Genomic DNA, 20,644 nt, shown 5'->3' on the forward strand with positions numbered 1-20,644 from the left:
TTTTTACTAGATATCCGAAACAGCTAGACGATGAAAATTTGATCAGTTTTTCATCTTGTTAATACAAGTAAAATGCTTTTTGAATTATTTAAATTGGACGCTTCGTTCTCTTAAAAACTGAGTTACCGTTTTTGGCACTTTTTGCCCCATATCTTCGGAACGGCTAGACCTGCCTTCGCCAAAAACTAATCAGCACGTCTCCTTATCAATACGCTTCGAATGTTTTTTGAATTATTTAAATCGCTTCATCCGTGTTCCCGAAATCGTCGACAAAAATTTGTATTCGCACACACACATACACGCACATACACACACAGACATACATCCATTTTTCCTAAGGTATGCCAAAATGTTCAGAAGGTTTTGAAACGTAAAGATATATTTATATATCAAGACTGAAAGTAAATAAATATGATCAATAAAAAAAAAATACAAACGATACTGTGGTAACACTAAAGTGATAATAATAATAATGGAGTTTCTTGCAAAATTGTCAGTGTTATTTATTTGTTTGATCGTCATATATTTACATAAGACACTTTTTTTTAAATAATATTTTTTAAATAATATTTGAACAGTAATAACTTAAGAGTTCTATGAACTTAACAACAACGCTTTTTATAAAGCAGCCCAAAACGCTCGGTCTTTATATATTTGATATATTCTAGTAAAACTTCTCCAATAATCCAGTTTCTCGTTTTTAATTTGATGGGCAAATGTCCGAAAGGCTATTTTTGCTTGACGTCATTTGGAATCCATTATCTATGTAATACTCGACATCAAAAGCTGAGAACTATTAATTCATTTTCTAGAGAAAGTGATAAATGTTGCAATAATTCAACAGCAACAATGTAGCAGTAAAATACCCACAATTACTTATTCTTTTACAGATTCGGAAACATTTGCGTTGAATGATAGACGTGTCTCTTGCTAAGGGCAATCAGAAGATGCTGAAACCAGTCTCATGCTCACAATTACTTAAAACAATATTTCATATCATATCATCTGAGTTTCGTGGCGTGAAGATTACTTTGTATTAAATGCATACACCAAATAGCTTCGAATTAAATGTATGCATTTATGTCATCACAGATACCAAAGCACTCGAATGCCAACTAGTGTAAATGATGGAAGTCAATCATATGCCTATAAATCGAGAATGCTAATAATATAGCTATGTCACTGTTTTTATAATGAACAGCAAACTGGTTCTCGTCGATTGATTTTATAATAAATTGCACTAAAATGTGCCTGAGATTTTGTGGTAAAGCGTTGTGCGAAATCATGTTTTTGTTTATTAGTGTTCAGATAAAACTGCCTCTTACTGGAACCAAGCAGTTGTCACATATATAGACACTCAAAAAAAAAATTTCAACGTAAAAAGGTGTATATAAAAATAATGATTCTTAGCATATTAAAAATATTTCTTGGAACAATTATTATAAATAGATGATGTGGAAGACACTGCGGCAGGGTATTTGAAACAGGAAAATTTGGTTTGAAATAATTTTCAATCTAAACTATTTTTTCTCATAAATATCATAATATATCAATTTTTTGTTATACGAATATCTTAAAAAAGCTGTTAAAATCAAGAGATATATGTAAATAGAGATGAGAAATCATAATATTATCATAATTTATTGAATTGCAATGCAATGCTGCTCTTCCTGCGTTGATTTTGAAACAATAATTTTGCAATAATAATGATTATTTTAAACAAAATTTCTAAATCTTAATAATGTCCAACTACGTCTTTTTTGTTATATCAGTAATGACGCTAAACCATCTTTCTACTATTTTAGTATCCACGAATACTATAACAATTTCCAAAAGCGCAAATAATATTGCAAAGCCTTTCAATATTTAAATATTTCAATTTCAACGTCTGCAAAATAGATCTTTACGTGTAAAATATTTTGGCGCAAATATCACCTAAAAAACCGTTACATTTTTACATAAGATGAAACAAACATCATTATCTATCAGTCCAATTCTATTTATTGTAACACGATATGAAGCCCTTAGTAAGCAATAAATATTCAGTTTAATGACGAGTTGGGATAATATTTGACATTTGTTTATCCTATAGAATCACTTGAAGATATAGCTGTTTATGCGATTATGGAATTTAAAGATAAATTTGTTCCGAGAAATTTAAACTTTAGTGTATTATGAATCAAATAGCGCTTATGTAAAAATACCGAAAATACCGGTATTTTTGGGGTTAATATCGGTAAAAATACCGCCGAAAAATCGGGCGGTTTACCGGTAATTCGGTATACCGGTATACCGGTATTGCGTTCCCTAGTTCAGTAGACCACTTTGGGCTCACTGCTCTAAAATCATCATTTACCATAGCAAAAATTGGCGCCAAATTTAGCTTTAGAATCTGATTTTATCAATATTATTATAAATTTACACCTATTATGTGGGACAAATTAGATTTGACTTTATTTTTACCGCCATCATTCCAACACTTTACCGTGAATTACCCAATCGACGACCGTGCAATCACTTTCGACGCCTCTCCAATACAAATACGAGCACTTCTCGAAGGCAAAGCGATATAAAGACTTGATTGAATGGCGCATTATAAATAATTACAGTATTTGTACGGAATTGTATTTATTTACTACGCGCCTCTCAGCTTTTCCTTTGGTCGTGCGATACATGCATAGATTACAAAAAGTTTAATGATAACGTAGGTGTACTGGGAATATTTAAGAATACAACCGCGATAGAAATACACAGTAATAAAAATTGATGAAGACATGATAATTAGTCAGGCTACAAAATCATACGAATAAAAAATTAAAACTAGTGGTGTATGGCATCGTGCCTTAAGACAAATTGCTGGAACTTCCCATATCAAAAAAAATTTTTTTTTAAAAGATTTTTGAAAAAAATTTACTCTGAAAAAATTAGATTTTTGAGAAACTATTGAAAAAAAAGACTTTTTGAAGAAAAATTTATTTGGAAATATTTTGGAAATTCTGAACTTTTTTTCAAAGCAATAGAGACGAAATATCGAAGCGCGTAAGCGCCGCGTCGCCGTTTAACGGATAAACACTAGTACGGATCCCATAGGAATGTAAACAAAATTTATACTTATTGTTAAAACCTCTATAAAATATCTGATAATTTGATGTGAGTATGTCTAATGATCATTTTTGACCGCCAAATGGCATTTTTTTTTACTTTTTTTACTAGATCTCCGAAACCGCTAGACCTACCTTCATGAAAATTTGATTAGTTCTTCATCTTGTTAATACAAGTAAAATGTTTTTTGAATTATTCAAATCGGACGTTTCGTTTTCTTAAAAACTGAGTTACCATTTTTGGCACCTTTTGCCCCATATCTTCGGAACGGCTAGACCTGCCTTTGCCAAAAACTAATCAGCACGTCACCTTATCAAGACGAATCGAATGTTTTTTGAATTATTGAAATCGCTTCATCCGAAATTGTCGACGAAAATTCCGAACACACACACACACACACACACATACATCCATTATTCTAAGGTATGCCAAAATGTTCAGAAGGTTTTGAAACGTAAAGGTATATAAAAATTTTCATTTTCGATTTTTATGCGATTACTATAACTTGCCCTATGGGAAGTTAATAAAAAAATAACAATGATTGGGATAAAAATAGTTTAGATTCGTTGCACAAAAAAATTAGTATTGCATATTTCATAGAAGGGATCCGTAAATAATTTCGGACTTATTTCAGACAAGAAACTTGAAAGAGCTTTTGGCTAACAATAAGCTATAAACTTAAATCATATTGAATATCAAAAGTATGATATACATATTTGTACTGATAAAAAGTGGTTGTATCTAAAGAAGATAGTACTGATTGTAATTGTCATGAACAATTTTTTTAATTTTTTTACATTTTTAATTTATTCCATACAATTTGAAGATCATGAGCTTTTAGTTAAGTGCAACCTAGAGCTTGGGTAAAACTGTAATCATTTTTTGTATTTTGTCGTCAATTTTTATTAATTTTGTTCTTTAAACTTTGTATCCATAACCGCAAGCTACATTTTTGAAAAGCCCTTCTTCCAAAAAATTGTACTAAAGTATAGCAGAGAGTTCCATCAAAAGTTGGCACATTTTATCAGGATTGCAAAATGGTAGCAAAAAAAATATAATCCTAAAAAGTCATTAGTCATAAATTGATAGAATAGCTACTGGTTAGACTATCAAAAACAAGCCCTGTCAACAAAAGTTATTAAATGTCCTCGTAATATAGATAGATTGTAATTAAAAAATGTACAAAAAATCACCTAGAAAGTATCATAAGCATTTATTATAACCTTTAGCAATATTAATTACAATTTTATAGCATTTAATGGTGCAATTGACGGTGAAATTAATTGGTGGTGAATTATCACATATCAAGGTCAAAATACTAATAGCGGAAAGTAGATTTGGATAAAGTAACGTAATTAACGTGTTTCAGGGACTTTAATATAAATTTATATCAATATTTTATATATTTGAGTTTTCTGGTCAAACACATGAATTTAGCATACGAAGTTCACATGATCCAAAGTTTGTCTTGTTTTAGTATTGCCTTATTAATTGCAATTAAAAGTATTGCTGAAACAATAAAATTTATATATTTTCTATGTAAGCGTCGTTTATGTCGCGATAACAATGACAGGGACAGATAATTACATAACGGCGGAACATGTTCTTATCAAAATTCTATAAAATTTAATCTGATATACCCAAGGTTATCAAGGAAACCTAACAGAGTGTCGCCAGGTCGAAAAATTTATTTACCAATAATTGTAATTTTCAATACGAATTGTAATCCAATGCGAAATTTTGAACTACATAAGTACTATGTTAATTACATAGTAATTATTTATGTTGTGCTTATGTATTTTGCATACATTTGATCTCACTGTTAGCATATATTTTTTGCCTTTAATTATATGGAAACGAAACGCTATTTATACAAAAACACTTGTTAGTTGCTGTAGCTATATGATAAATGCTAGTTTTATTGCATGTTAATAGCGAATATTGTTTTTGAAGCTTAAACATATTATTTTCAGGTTTTAGGTGTTAAATATTCGAAGCAAAACACTAAAACTATTTTTACTTTATACACATACTAAATAAAATAAAGTTTTGAAAGATTCCATTAACTGTTAATTAGTAAACTTTATAAAACATTTCAATTTCTAATTTAAAGCATCACCAGTATCGCGTCAGCATTTAAGATATCTAAATGTTGTAAAATGAAAGAAATAAAATATAATGTGATTCCTTCGAAAAATCTTCACACCACAATTGAAAAAGAGTAATAGAAGAATATTTTTAATAGAAAATAGGTGCTAATTAATAATTATTAAACTACTTATTTATTACCATAATAATAAAATAGTTAATTAGCATTATTAGCGAGAAATGCTTTGAATGATGATTCTTTAGAACATTAACTTACTCTCTACATACTATTTATATTTATGTAAGTCATATGGTTAAATTACCAAAAATAAACCGCAAGCTCTATCTTGGATAATATGATTATTATTTTCTACGATTTTCCTAGTTCGTTATATAGCAATCGTATGTCGTATTCTAGAGTATCAATTAAGATAACGTTAACCTTATTTTTGCTTATTGATGAATGAATGTCGTTCAAGAATTTAATTGTGAGCAAATAAATGCATAATGGTAAATTATTAGCGCAATATTCAAATATAAATTATATTATCACGATTGCATTCAATTATACAGTCGTCGTGAAAAAGTTAACTTTAATAGTTCATAAAATGCATGTTGTTCGAAATATATCAATATCAGATTTGGAATTTCCATTTTAAAATGAAGGTTACTTTCGATAAATGCTTTCTGTTTTTAACTTAATACATATTTTTATTTTGATATAATTGCTATGCTTACGCTGAAATTAGCATGACATTAAAACAGGTACAACCGTGTACAACCTTAAAAAATGAGGTCATAAAAAGCCTCAAATTTTATGTAAATTTTCAACTTCCCGGGTAAGTTATAGTAATCGCAAATAAATCGAAAATAAAAATTTTTATATATCTTTACGTTTCAGAGGTTTCTAAATTTTGGCATACCTTAGAAAAAATGGATGTATGTGTGTGCGTGTGTGTATGTGTGTTCGGATTCAAATTTTCGTCGACGATTTCGGGAACACAGATGAAGCGATTTGAATAATTCAAAAAACATTCGATTCGTGTTGATAAGGAAACGTGCTGATTAGTTTTTGGCGAAGGCATGTCTAGCCGTTCCGAAGATATGGGTCAAAAAGTGCCAAAAACAGTAACTCTATTTTTAAGAAAACGGAGCATCTGATTTGAATAATTCAAAAAACATTTTACTTGTATTAACAAGATGTAGAACTGATCAAATTTTCATGAAGGCAGGTCTAGCGGTTTCGAGATCTAGTAAGAAAAGTAAAAAAAATGCCATCTGGCAGTCAAAAATGATCATTAGACATATGCACATCAAATGAACAGATATTTTTATAGAGATTTTAACAATAAGTATAAATTTTGTTTACATTCCTATGGGTTCCGTACCAATGCTTATCCGTTAGACGGCGGCGCGGCGCTTACGCGCTTCTATTTTCGTCACTATGCAGTTAAAGCGGTACGATTGCTTTAAAAAAGATCAGAATTTCCAAAATATTTCAAAATACACTTTTCTTCAAAAAGTTTTTTTATCAAAAAAAGTAAATTTTTGTCAAAAATTTTCAGGGACAGATAATTACATAACTTAGTTTCTCAAAAATCTAATTTTTCAGAGTAATTTTGAAGAATGTTAATCTTTAAAAAAAAAATTAGTACGGGAAGTTCCAGCAATTTGCCTTAAGGCACGATGCCATGCGCTTCACTAGTTATGTGATTCTACTCGATAATGAACATATATAAACCTTTATATTAAATAACGATGTAATGATCGTTTTACAATAATAAAACAAAACGTTCACAAACAAATATATACAATACATATCGATGAATGCATCGGATAGATTATATCCGTGGTTTCCAAACTGTGGGGCGCATCAAGTTTCCAAGCTGTCACAAACAAGGGAGGCGTTCTTGTTTCCAAACTAATAATTTTGAAAATAAACTAAAAATGTCGAAATGAAATAAAAAAATAAATATGCAAATAATTATTTTTTATGTATATTTTCACATAATATGATATAATAAAATTCTTAGAATGATAATTAAATTATAATATCAGTTGATTATTAATAAAATTAAAATGCTAGAAAAATTAAGGGAAGCAACAAACTTTTTTTAGAAACAATTTCAGAAAATGTCGAAAACCACTAGAATAAATGCTACTTTACGACATATAATAAGAAACTGTTGCGTTTACAAATTGCAATTGGCATTTATCCAATCGCATTTGTACCAATTATAATCATTTTAACATTATTCTATGACATTTCCACGACAACATGGAGTGTCAAAAATAGAGTAAAAATTGTAAATCAATTCAAATATATCAAAATTAAAATTATGATTATACACTTATCGCAAATAAAACAATTGCTTATACGCACATATATGAAACTATGTATGCTAAATGAATTTTATATATGTATTACAAGTCAGATAAGTCGATTTCTAAGAAAGATAATTCTCGCAAGTAAAGGAAAATAATTTTAAACAGTTATGCAGTTTAGAATTATAGATATCTATAAATTTATATACAATAAATTAGTTGCGGATAATCAAGCATCGAAATTTCGAACGAATTATAATTATCAGTGCAGTTCTGAAACTAGGGTAAGATTTGATTTAAACGGTATTTGAATATTTTAAATTTTCGTTATGGATTTGCAATGCGCAGCATGCGATATTCAGCGGCCACGGCTGCATTCGATCGATTTTGTAAAAATAACCCAGTAGGGATATAAACCTAATATTAAAAACAAAGTTTGCTGTAATTACTTTTTGATGTTAATGATTTTCTGGAAATATATCAGCAGTAGTTTTTTCAAATATTGTAAATGATTGTTAAATATTTTACAAAAGCTGTAAAGATATCGCTGTAAACAAAAATTAAAAGCAATACAAACATATACTGGTTCATTTATTAATTACGAAGACTTTGGTTCATGCTTTGTCCCATTCGTAACTTTGAAATTGAACAAAATCGACAGTTCAGAATTGAACAAAAATTTTACGAAAGAGTCCACCTGATATTTGTACAAAAATTAATATGATATAAATCGCAATAAGTCAAATTATATGATCACTATTAAAAGGAACAAACTTTGGATTGCATTATTTTTTTGTATTTGAACAGCGATCAGAACTACGTCTGACGCTCCAGCTTAACCTAGCTATACGAGTATTTTTCTCAAGATGGCAACCCAGTGGTCAACTACTCTTATTTTTGAGAAATATAACCTCAAATGAAAATTTGCGTGATGTCAGGCTTGAGCGAGGTTGGGATCGAACCTGGGTTGCATTCTAAAGTAAAATATATGAAATAAATAGAATAAATCATACTGTTGTCTTCTCAAAAGCCAGGTAGTTGAAAAATCATCACAATAAGTGATCAGCATTACATTCTAAGTTGTTATTATAATGTACATGTTAATCTAGATTTATTTTTCTCACGAGGGCAACCCCATGGTCAACCATTCTTCCTTTCTTTAAAATTTGATATCATGCTGCCTGGTGTCAGGGTTGGGCGTGGTTGGTATTGAACCTGGGTTGCATTCTAAAGTAAAATACATATATGAAATAGATAGGAGGATCAAACGGTTGTCTTCTCAAAAGAAACGTATTTAAAGAGATATATCCTCACGACAGTTTGTAGAAGTATTAGTACTAATTGCTGTTCAAAAATAATAAAAAATCTAGGTTTCGAAAAATCGGTATTTTAGCGTCGTATGTACATTAATAAACAAATATGCGCGTCAAATTAAACTGGAAAACCCATTTATCTTTATTGAATTATTTTGGTTCTCAATATATCTATAGGGTAGAGCGGGGCTAGTTGAGCATAGGGGCAAGTTGAACAATCGAAATATCTCGAAAATTATCCACCTAGTGGTCGCTGGACAAATGAGTGAGGCTCACGGGCGCTTTGTTTATTTTAAGACCAAAATGTAAAAAAGTAATTTAATTCATCACGAGTTTTCGTCTGGTTTAATCAAATGTTATTTATTTTTAATCAGGTAAATGTTATTCTTCCATATAATTATAGTACTTTTAATATGCACAGAGATTCTGGGTATAATTCTCACTTTTATTTTGAAATTCCGAGTTGGGGTTAGTTGAGCACAGTTGCTAAACTTGTTCTGTCACTAAAACAATTACCATTAACTTCCAGAAATTAATTATTATTTTAAAGATTTAAGCTAAGTCTATAAGTAATAATATAAAGAAATAATTATTTTAAACAAAAATACTGAATATAATGGTAAAATAATTCCTAAGATACGATATTGTTTTGTTGATTCTACTTTTCGTTAATTATTCAAAGCAGATTACTATAAGTTTTGTTTTCTCTGTCAATAAAGACTATAAATATAGAACTGGTTATTAAAAACTTATTTTATTTCATCACTAAACGACATTGAACCTATGATTTCATTATACTTTCTTAGTGCTCAACTTGCCCCACCTATGGGGTACATTGAGTATACTTGTCTTTTTGCATTTAAGCAGCTGTAGCTTTTAAATTTTACTTATTACCAAAAAATAGTATTAACACTTTTATTAAGCGATAAACAACAAATCCATTAAGCCGTATAGCAATTTATTGAGACTTTTCATTGAGGAGCTACATCCGTTTAAGTAAAAATTTGCTCAACTAGCCCCTGCGGCTATTCTATGCTGTAAAATCAATAGATCTAATTTGTAATATTTTCTTTGCTTAATTTATTAACAATTCAGCAAATATAAAAATACATACAATGAAAGCAAAAACAGAGCAGAAGAAAAATTATTAGAAAATGTAAATAATAATAAATTTGTAATAATAAAAAACTAATTATTATTGAATTTTAAACCATGATGTAATCTACTAGTATATTAACGCATTCGCATTTTTTAACCTTATCATTATCATTGGACTCGTCGTCGCGAGGCGATCTTTTTGTTCGCTATACTAAACCATAGATAACGCAGGAATTCGATTATTTTCCTGAATGTTTGATAAAATAATCGCAAATATGGCCTGAGATAATGGACCTGTCATGAATATATTCTTTATATACAACAATGCTGCACTATAACAATGTTTAACAGGACAAAATTGTTCGAATTTTACATAAAACTAGTTGGTTTGGTATTTAGCCTTGAGGCAAGTTACATGAACTTCGCGATATGTGTAAATATTCGACTTAATCAATAAAATATAAATTAATTTATGAATGATTAGAAGTATTCCAAGTGGATTTATTACACATAATTGAAAACGAACGAACACGTTAACTCGGAATATTTTCTAAGAGCAAATTTGCGAAAATCAACAATTTTTATAATAGAACCAGTTTCCGTAGGAATTTAATGATTTAGTATGTTCATTAAGAGCAAGTATTCTATTATTATACCAAGTAAATCGTCTAATTTTAATTTTAACAAACGTCAAAAAAACTACTATTTTCTCAAACTTTGATGAATTTTCAAAATTAAACTACATGTCGTAAGGCCGTAATATTTCAGTAAGTTCTGTAAGACCATGATATATATCGCCAAAAAAGTTCATTGAAAATCGGTTTAATTTTTTTTTTCAAATCGGTTCAGGCGTTTTTGAGCAAACGTCGATGAAAGTTGTAATTTTGACAAATGCCAAACTTTGATGAATTTTTAAAGCTAAACGAGTTGTCGTAAGGCCGTAATATTTTAGTATGATCTAGAAGATTATGGTATCTACCGTCAAAAAAATAATCATAAAAATCGTCGAATTTTTTTTTAAACTTTATTACAAGAAAAGAGCCCGCCCGATCTTTACCAAAAACTAATCAGCACGATTCCCAACCAATATCTTTCAAACGGTTTTTGAATTTTCATAATCGATTCAGAATTCTGGGGCTAAAACGTAGACGAAAATTTTTTCACTTTTCTGCGGTTTATAAAGAAACGGCTTTGCCGATCGTCGCACAAAACTGACAAACAATAGTCCTCATCGAGATACATCGAATGGCTTTTAAATTTTTGAAATCGGTCCAGCCGTTTTTGAGAAAATGTCGATTTACGGCAAAAAATCTGTTCACATACACATACACAGACACATATACTTTTTCCAAATTTGGTCTCATTCAATTCAGAATGGCTTGAAACGTCGAAAACATAAAATTAGCGAATCGGATTTTTTGATAAAAACATAAACTTCTTCGGGAAGTTAAAAAATATATCGATATGGAAAACATTATTTCAGAAATTAAAAATGATTTCAAATTCTTTAAAAGAATAAACTGTATGTTTTTATTTTGATTTTATACTTGTTTTTTAATTATTCATAATCAAGTTGCTATTTAAATTTCTTAAAACTTTAAAACCAGTATGGCCTTCAAGAACTACAAGCTCGCTCTACTGTTTATATTAGTTGATACGAGAATGTTATTTAACTAATAGTAAACAGTATAGAATTACATTAAACTCTATCGATCACAATGATAATAAAAAACATTCGAAGAAGATATTAGTTTACAATAACAAATTCATAATTTTTGCTAGCTGAGATGATATGACATGATTTGAAGAACAGATAAAAATAAAATTTTAATTTCTCATTGATTATATAAACAGATCAAATAAACCAATAAGCATATCTTCAAAAGATTATTATTTTTTATTAGATAGATAATATTAAGTTACAAATTCATATGAAGAAATATTTTTTTATTTTCGAGATAACTCAATGAAGTATAGATTATTTTTATATGCTATTCATGACATTCGAGCTCAACAGTATTCATAGCAGAAAAAACATCGAACTAAAAAAGAAATTTTGACCTATAGTTGGAATACTACATCTGGATCATAGCCAAATATATTTCGGATATATGAACTTACGAAAGGTCAACAAAAATTATTAGGATAGATTTTAACCATTTAGCTGTTGGCGCTCACATCAAACCGTGCATGCAGTTTTGTGTCATCCGAGCCGAGTTCATGACGAGTATATTAGTCAATCACAGAGTAAGTTAGATTTAAGATGAAAATATGGGTTTATCTACATATATATAAAAATAAGTCGGGTTTTCCTTCCTGACGAAATAACTCCAGAATGGACCGATTTCGAAAATTTTGCATTCGTTGGATAGGTCTCGGACTTCGCAAGGTTTATAGCTAAGAAAATTAATGGTGCATGGCATCGTGCCCTAATGCAAATTGCTGGAACTTCACGCACCGTAATTGAAAATTCGAGTAATGACATTAGTAAGAATTATCAGAATTATGCTTGGTTAAGTCAACGAGCAATTCTTGCCGCAAAAAATAATGATTTACACGCACTGAATTTCACCATGCAAACAAAAATTGCTGGCGATTTGATGGCATACCAATGATTCCGGCTGGTCTTCCGTTTGACTTCAAACGATTGCAATTTCTAGTTCGCCTTGCGTTCGCAATGACAACTAACAAGTCGCAAGGCCAATCGCTTAGTGTTTGCGGGTTAAATCTCAAATATATTATTTAGAAAATCATTGTTTTTCACATGGGCAGTTATACGTTGCCTGTTCACGAGTGGGAAAACCATTGGCTTTGTTTGTGTTAACGTTAGACCAAAAACCCAAAAATATGGTTTACCAAAGAGCACTTCAATGAAACGGATAATTTGCGGATTCACTTTTACTTAGAGAAGTTCAACTAAAAAAAACTTTATTTTTGTAATCGAAATAAATTCATTACTGTTGTGCAATAAAATTAAATTTTTCCTTTTCAAATATAAAACAAACAAAAAATTTCTTCACCTTTTTCACGAAACCATCTGGTGGCTAAACGGAGTTCGTCGGGTTTGCTATATATAACTTGCCTTAAGGTAAAATGCCACTTACAATTACTAATTTTATGCAGAACCATAGCCCCAAAACATTCTAAACAACTTGACCTTTTTTCGAAAATTTCAATTTAAATATCAAATAGTGTTTTATAGGCATGATGAATATACTCATCAATATACAACATCATGCCACTTTTTCATGACGATTATATTCGCCAAACTAATCTTCATAAATATAAGTATAATAGTATAATAGTATAATAGTATAATAGTATAAATATATATATATATATATATATGTATGTATAATATGCATATGCATATATATAAATAATATATAAAATAAAATCTCTAGTAACATTTATATCTAAAAAATAATGGTGTTTATGAGCTATTAAATTAATTTTTTCATACTTATTTATGAAAATAATTATAAATTAATCAATAAATGAACTCAATAGTATTTAATTTCAGAAGTATGAAAAAAATCACATATTGTAAGTTTAGTTCGCGACGACACGATTTTCCGCCAGAGCGGCGGCATCCGAGCGCAACGGTAAAACGACCATGCGAGCATCCGAGTCGAAAGGGTTAATATTTATTGATTTTTCCCCTCGAATATATAATTCTGGTACGGTAAGTTCCAGCAATTTGCCTTAAGGCACGATGCCATACACCACTAGTTTGGAATAATTTTCAAACTATTTGCAATCAACAGTTGTTTGGGTCACTGAAAATTATGTTTTCATCTACACAGTATAACAAACATAAAATCTAGCCAAAAGATTTTGTCAATTCTTGATAATGGGAATTTGAGATAGGCGTTAATTAAAGTATCCAACATTGGATCGGCGTGAGACAGTTTACTTTCGCCCTACTGGTAAATCGTCAACGCGATAACGGAAACACATGTTCCGACAAGTTTCTCGGTCAGGCGACTGATTATGCGATACGCAAATAAAGCCTCCAGAGAATATAAAGTTGGTATAAAAATTACCCCCAAGGTCTATACAGTTACTTAAACTAGCTGTAAGTGGAATTTTGTCTTAAGGCAATTAAGGCATCGTGCCTTAAGGCAAATTGCTGGAACTTCCCGAACCAAAAATGATTTTTTTAAAAGCGATTAACATTTTTGAAAAAATTTTACTTCGAAAAAATTAGATTTTTGAGAAACTATAAATTTGACAAAAAATTATTTTTTTTTGAAAAAAAAAAATTTTTTTTTTGAAAACAAATTTTTTTTTAAAAGAAAAATGTTCTCTTTATTTTGACATATATTGGAAATTCTGAACTTTTTTTCAAAGCAATCGTACTACTTGAACTGCATAGAGACGAAATGTCAAAGCGCGCAAGTGCCGCGCCGCCGTTTAACGCATGGTACGGAACCCATAGAAATGTAAAAAAAAAGTATACTTATTTTTAAAATCTCTAAAAAATATCTGATAATTTGATGTGCATATGTCTAATGATATTTTTTGACCGCCAAATGGCATTTTTTTTTACTTTTTTTACTAGATCTCCGAAACCGCTAGACCTGCCTTCATGAAAATTTGATCAGTTCTTCATGTTGTTAATACAAGTAAATACAAGTTTTTTGAATTATTCAAATCGGATGCTCCGTTCTCTTAAAAACTGAGTTACCGTTTTCGGCACTTTTTGCCCCGTATCTTCGGAACGGCTAGACCTGCCTTCGCCAAAAAGTAATCAGCACGTCTCCTTATCAATACAAATCGAATGTTTTTTGAATTATTCAATTCGGTTGATCCGTGTTCCCGAAATCGTCGACGAAATCGTGTATCCGCACATACATACATACACGCACACACACACACATACATCCATTTTTCTAAGGTATGCCAAAATGTTCAGAAACCTCTAAAACGTAAAGATATATACAAATTTTCATTTTCGATTTTTTTGCGATTACTATAACTTGCCGTACGGGAAGTTAATAATTCATATATTGGTATTCACATATGGTATGCCAAGTGGTGCAAACACACCCTCTTTAAAATTATATAAGTTGTTTCATGGTTGTCATAAGTAGAAGTAATTATCAGCAGTATTAATTTTATTGTAAGTAACACTCATTATTATGAGGAACCTAGAAAAGATTCTGAATGTTCGTGTGTGTTGTGAAATATAATTGTCTAAAAGAATTTGATACAATTAAGTTCATTAGATAATAAATCGTTAAATTTAAACATATTAATTGTAATTAAAGTTATTGATAATGTAAAAGTCCATGAAATGTACACATTTTGATGCACTTTTATGGATATAAATGCTGCATTCTACTTTGCATCATATATTTTCCTATCATTTGTTAGAGAAAGTTATATTTCAATTTTCAATAATTTTCTGAATTATTTGAAGAATACAACTCTGTATGTAATAGAATTTGTTATTGATTTACATAGCTCAGGTCGAACAGATTATCCCTAAACCTCTAATCCACCTGAGACACATATCAATCTTAAAATTAACTAATCTAATATGTATAAAACATAAAACTCACCATTTGAGCTTTTCAAATCCCTATGTATCAAACTGATGGCAGCTCCATTGTGCAAATAATCCATACCCCGAGCTACTTGAATGGCCCAATCTACTAACACATCTGGTCTAATTTTACGACCAGCTAAAATCCTATTCAAAGAGCCTCCACGAGCATACTCCATAACAAGACACAAATTAGGCACTTCTAGACACACACCACGTAAAGACACAATGTTTTCATGCTTTAATAACCAAAACAACTTTGCTTCTTGTCGAACACTTTCAATTGTCATTTGAATGTCTTCGTCAGCATCTTGTCTTGCTGCTTTCACAGCCACTTCTTGGTTGTTCCAAAACCCACGATATACCTTGAAATAATAAAAAATTGATATTCAATAAATCGTATGTCAAATTGATTAATTGGTAAAACAAAGATTATAAACATGTCCAATTTCTTAATTAGGTTGATATTTTTATTAAATATAATTTGTAATATATATAATTTAATATTTCTGCTACCATTACTACCAAACTCTCTATTATCACGGCAACTGTTAAGTACATCACATTATTAATTAGATAAGACTAAATATCAAAGTTGTTTTAAATTTATTTTATTAATGCATTTCTTACTAAGATTATTCGAATATTGGTTGTGATAAATTTTCAAACAAGAACAAATAAATCCAGAAGAAACTTTATATCGAGTGCAATGAAACTATTCTATGGGCTTCCGAAAGGACAGAAACAAGAAAAAAATATTAGAAAGAAAACTGAGATGATTAATGTAGAAACAGATGTACCTATCATTAAAAAATTGAATGAATGATTTAGAAATGTTGATATGGCAAATACAATGACATGTAAATAAATACATTATATGTTTATATATTTTGTATGAATTCTCATACCAGGCACATCTGCCTGACAAATATATATAGGGTTAGGGAAAAAGAAATCCATTATTTTTATGTGAACTTCAAGACTTTATTTAACATGTTTTGCATTGTCCAATTTAGGTCAAATAAGCACCATTTTGCTCTATAGTTTGTTGCCATTTTAATGGTAGCTTCATTATGCCTCTCTCATAAAAGTCTTGGTCCTTATTAATGAAAAACTCCAGCAATTGATTTTCACACTCTTCCCTTGATGCCAATTTCTTATCACTAAAAAAGTTTTGCAATGCAAGAAAAAGATGGTAATCGCTTGGTGCGAGGTCCGGACTGTATGGTGGATGCATCAGAGCTTCCCAACCAAGCTCCTGGAGTTTCTGACGAGTCACTATTGAAGTGTGTGGCCTGACGTTGTCCTGATGGAATACGACACCTCTTCTGTTGGCCAATTCTGGCCATTTCTGGTCAATTGCTCGCTTCAGACGGTCCAGTTGTTGATAATAGATGTCTGAATTTAATGTTTGGCCATATGGAAGCAACTCGTAATAAATGATTCCTTAATAAATGAAGAGTGTGAAAATCAATTGCTGGAGTTTTTCGCTAATAAGGACCAAGACTTTTATGAGAGAGGCATAATGAAGCTACCATTAAAATGGCAACAAATTATAGAACTAAATGGTGCATATTTGACCTAAATCGGACAATGCAAAACATGTTAAATAAAGTCTTGAAGTTCACGTAAAAATAATGGATTTCTGTTTCCCCAACCCAATATTATAATAAAAAAAAACTGAAATATCAGGACTTCAGAATGTATGTATAGATTAAAACATAAATACTCAAAATACTTTACAGCAACATATTATTGAATTTTTTGCTTAGTTTGATAAGTCTTAAAGTATACCCAAGTTTTCTATAACAAAAGACGTCATTATTGTTGACTTGTCAAATTGACAGTTACGGATGCAAATGAATGACAACTAATAATAGTAGACCGTTAGATTCAATATTAACTATTTAAACAAAATGTATACCTTGCCAAAACCCCCAACTCCAATAACTTCTTGCAGTTGCAATTCATTAAAATCAATTTCTTGGGGATGAATATCGCCCATAACCGAATTGACATCGCTAATGGGGTCGTCTTCGGCAACAAAATTTGAAGGAAATATTCCAACTTTATCGCCGATTTTTCCAGTCCACCAGCCCTCATCTCCTGAGATTTTGGCATCTTTTGATAACACTTCAACTATTTGACCCCTCTGAAGGGATAGTTCGTCCTCCCCCTGAGCAGAGTAGTCGAACAAGGCAGTGTAAAGGGATAAAGAGCCATCGGTACTGGAAAATCCTTTAATCTGGCTCGATGTCGAACTCGGCAATGATATTCCACTGACCATGTCTCCATTGCGAAGGCAAGCTTCCATAGAAATTAAAGAAGATGAAAGCGGCGGCATTAATTAGGAAACGCTTGTAAAAAACATTTTCTTTCAAAGCACAGATATTTTTTTGACACACCGTTTATAACTACCGATCACAAATTATAGCACGCACTGTTAACTGAATGCACTTTACGGTTCAGACAGTTTGATTAAACATTGTAAATAAAAATCACACATATACACGGAACGCAGTATTAGTATTGTTCGGCCATCTTGCGCATTCCCCTACCCACATACGGCAAGTTGCACAATGGCACTTGTTTTGAATGACAACTTGGGCGCAGCACCATCTAGCGAATGGTTGGTAACGACGACGTTCCATGTTCACAAACCGTGCTTAAAGTAACGAAACCTAGGTGAGGATTTGGCGCTAGTGAGCCGATATCAAGTGACAGGTTATTAATCCTCTACATCAAGGGCGAGCAACCGTTTTAAACCGCGGCCCTATTTAAATTTTCAAATTTTATGGCGGGTCGCACGTAATTCATATATATACTAGCTGACCCGGCGAACGTTTAGCTACATTAAATATTTTTAGAAAATCATTAGTATAAGAAATCACTAACTAATTCTAAATGTACAAATGTTATTACATTGATAATTTACCCGCTGCAACGCTAAAATACTCGTTATGTTTAATAATAACTGGCAGAATAACTAGTATTTATATATAGAGAAAATCAACGTTTTTCCTTTAATATTTAATGTCAAAAATCAATCCAACTCGGAGATCGACGACGACTTTGAAATCTGTTGCGATCGCTAGTCGAAGTCCAGATGAGACGACCCAATCAGATTCTGCTCCAACGGATCTCGAGGCATTGTTGCGAACGGGAATCCTGACAGAAGTAATTGATTGCTCATTTGAACTAAATGAAACCCAACAAAAAGTTGAGTTGACACTCACAGTCAGACAGACAAAAGTATTTATTACAATATATGACCATACATTTATCACTGTTATTTTTAATATATATTTTTCTACCCTTGGGTACTTTATATAATATAATTGATCTTAACATATACAGTGAATATTGATTGTGAATACAGCGAGATGTGTGACAAATTTTGTGGCAAAAAAGAGGAAAGAAAACTTTTCCTCTAAAAAAAGCCACAAAGCAATATTTATAATAATACATAATTACACAAAAAAGAATAACAAAATAATAGATTCATTCGCACTGAAGGAAAATCTGTGTCGAGCCAAGTATCATTTGCCGCTATGGGTCGATCAGTATATAGTTTGGCATGACGTGATTGCCATACCAAACTACGTCTCTAGTATATTTCCCGAGACCCGCAATGTTAGTATTAGGATGATCCCCACATTTTAGATAAAAATTTTCAGTGAGCTTTTTTATATAGTCGGTACGTAAGTCTGTTTGTGTATGTATTTTGAAGAGTAGTAATGTCTAGTCAGTGGGTCCCTTATTTTGTTAAGTCGTAGTCGTAGTGTCTTATTTTGTAATGTCTGTAGTTTCCGTAAGTTAGTCTTAGTTGTCGCGTTCCATGCTGGAGCGGCGTATGTCAGTAACGGTCTTATGAGTGTCAAGTAAAGTGTCCGCTTGTTCTTCACGCTTAGCGGGCTGTTGTCTCTCAGTAGATTTAACATCCCGTAAGCCTATCCAATTTTCGTATTAATATGTTTTGAGAAGCTGAGTCTATGGTCCAGGGTCACAATTAATGAAATAATTGATGGAATGTTCTCGAGCATCCATCTAATACTAAAAAATATTTTATTGAAGAAGAATGTCTTTATTAATAACAGCTTACGTTTCAAGTTTTGGTTTGACTCATCAGTGCATACAAATAACTCAAACAAAAGACAAACATAAGAAACACTAATTAATATATACACATAGTTATAACACAAAAAAATTCAATATCAAATTAAATTAATTAAAAAAAATTAAAAAACCTGAGGTATTTTGATGGTATGGACCACGTTAACTCTTTGATTACAAGCCACTTGCGTTAATGGATCATCATCTATTTGGTCAAGTCACAATATTAAATCATACATTACTTAGGGTTTTTTCACGTTAAAAATAAAAAGGGTTAGGGTTTATTCATTTTCGCATATATTATCTACAATAGCTATACACATATAATAATAATAACTTCATAAAAAACACCACATAACAAAATCATTATATAATGTAGTACATATTAAAATTAAATATATACATTATTAGGCATTACATAATAAAGAGTATAATTTTGACTCGTAAATAATTATTATTAACTGAAATTACATATAAAATTAACAAATATAATCTAATTATTTACCATATTGCAATTGAAAATTGAGATAGAAAAACTTGTGACTATTTGGCCATCAATATCTACTTTATGATATCAAAACTTCACGTTTGAAAATTTGGCATCTAAGATGCACTAGAAAAGACTACATATTTTAATAATACTTTTTGTTCAACAGTCAGTTTTAAATTTGCTAATCAGTACAAATGTTGCATTACAAATTGTATAAAATGGTCAATACGTTGCTGTTAATTATTGTTGAATTATTATCTCAGGGTATATTTCTAGTGTATAGCAATATTTCATAAGGTACATATTTTTATGGAAGAATTAAGCTAAATATGTTGGATCTGTAGTAGTAAATACAGAAACTAAGTATATCAAGTGTATTACAACATTTAAGAAACGTGAAATTTAGTTTAGGATGCAAAAAACACCAAATAAAATTTCAATATATTATATATTTATATCACACAAATAATTTTATTATGAGTTAGGTAAAACATGTTCTTGAAATGTTTTAACTGTTTTTTTTTTTTATTAAAATGGTCAATAGAAAGTAATATGAAAATTTAA

The 20,644-nt window shown here is 30.5% G+C and overlaps 1 protein-coding gene across 1 annotated transcript; it reads right to left on the reverse strand.

The window, feature by feature from the left end:
* Window positions 1-15,444: 15,444 nt before the first annotated feature.
* Window positions 15,445-17,965, reverse strand: LOC113385357 (mitogen-activated protein kinase kinase kinase-like). The gene is made up of 2 exons (XM_026623200.1): window positions 17,402-17,965; window positions 15,445-15,842 (listed from the first exon to the last, which is right to left on the reverse strand). The coding sequence occupies exons 1-2, from the start codon at window positions 17,819-17,821 to the stop codon at window positions 15,462-15,464; spliced, it is 801 nt and encodes a 266-aa protein (XP_026478985.1). The 5' UTR covers window positions 17,822-17,965; the 3' UTR covers window positions 15,445-15,461.
* Window positions 17,966-20,644: the final 2,679 nt, after the last annotated feature.

The sequence above is a fragment of the Ctenocephalides felis genome, unplaced genomic scaffold (genome assembly GCF_003426905.1).
Source record: "Ctenocephalides felis isolate EL2017-DRISC unplaced genomic scaffold, ASM342690v1 CF-g0.4_SCAFFOLD_03571, whole genome shotgun sequence".
NCBI lineage: Eukaryota > Metazoa > Arthropoda > Insecta > Siphonaptera > Pulicidae > Ctenocephalides > Ctenocephalides felis.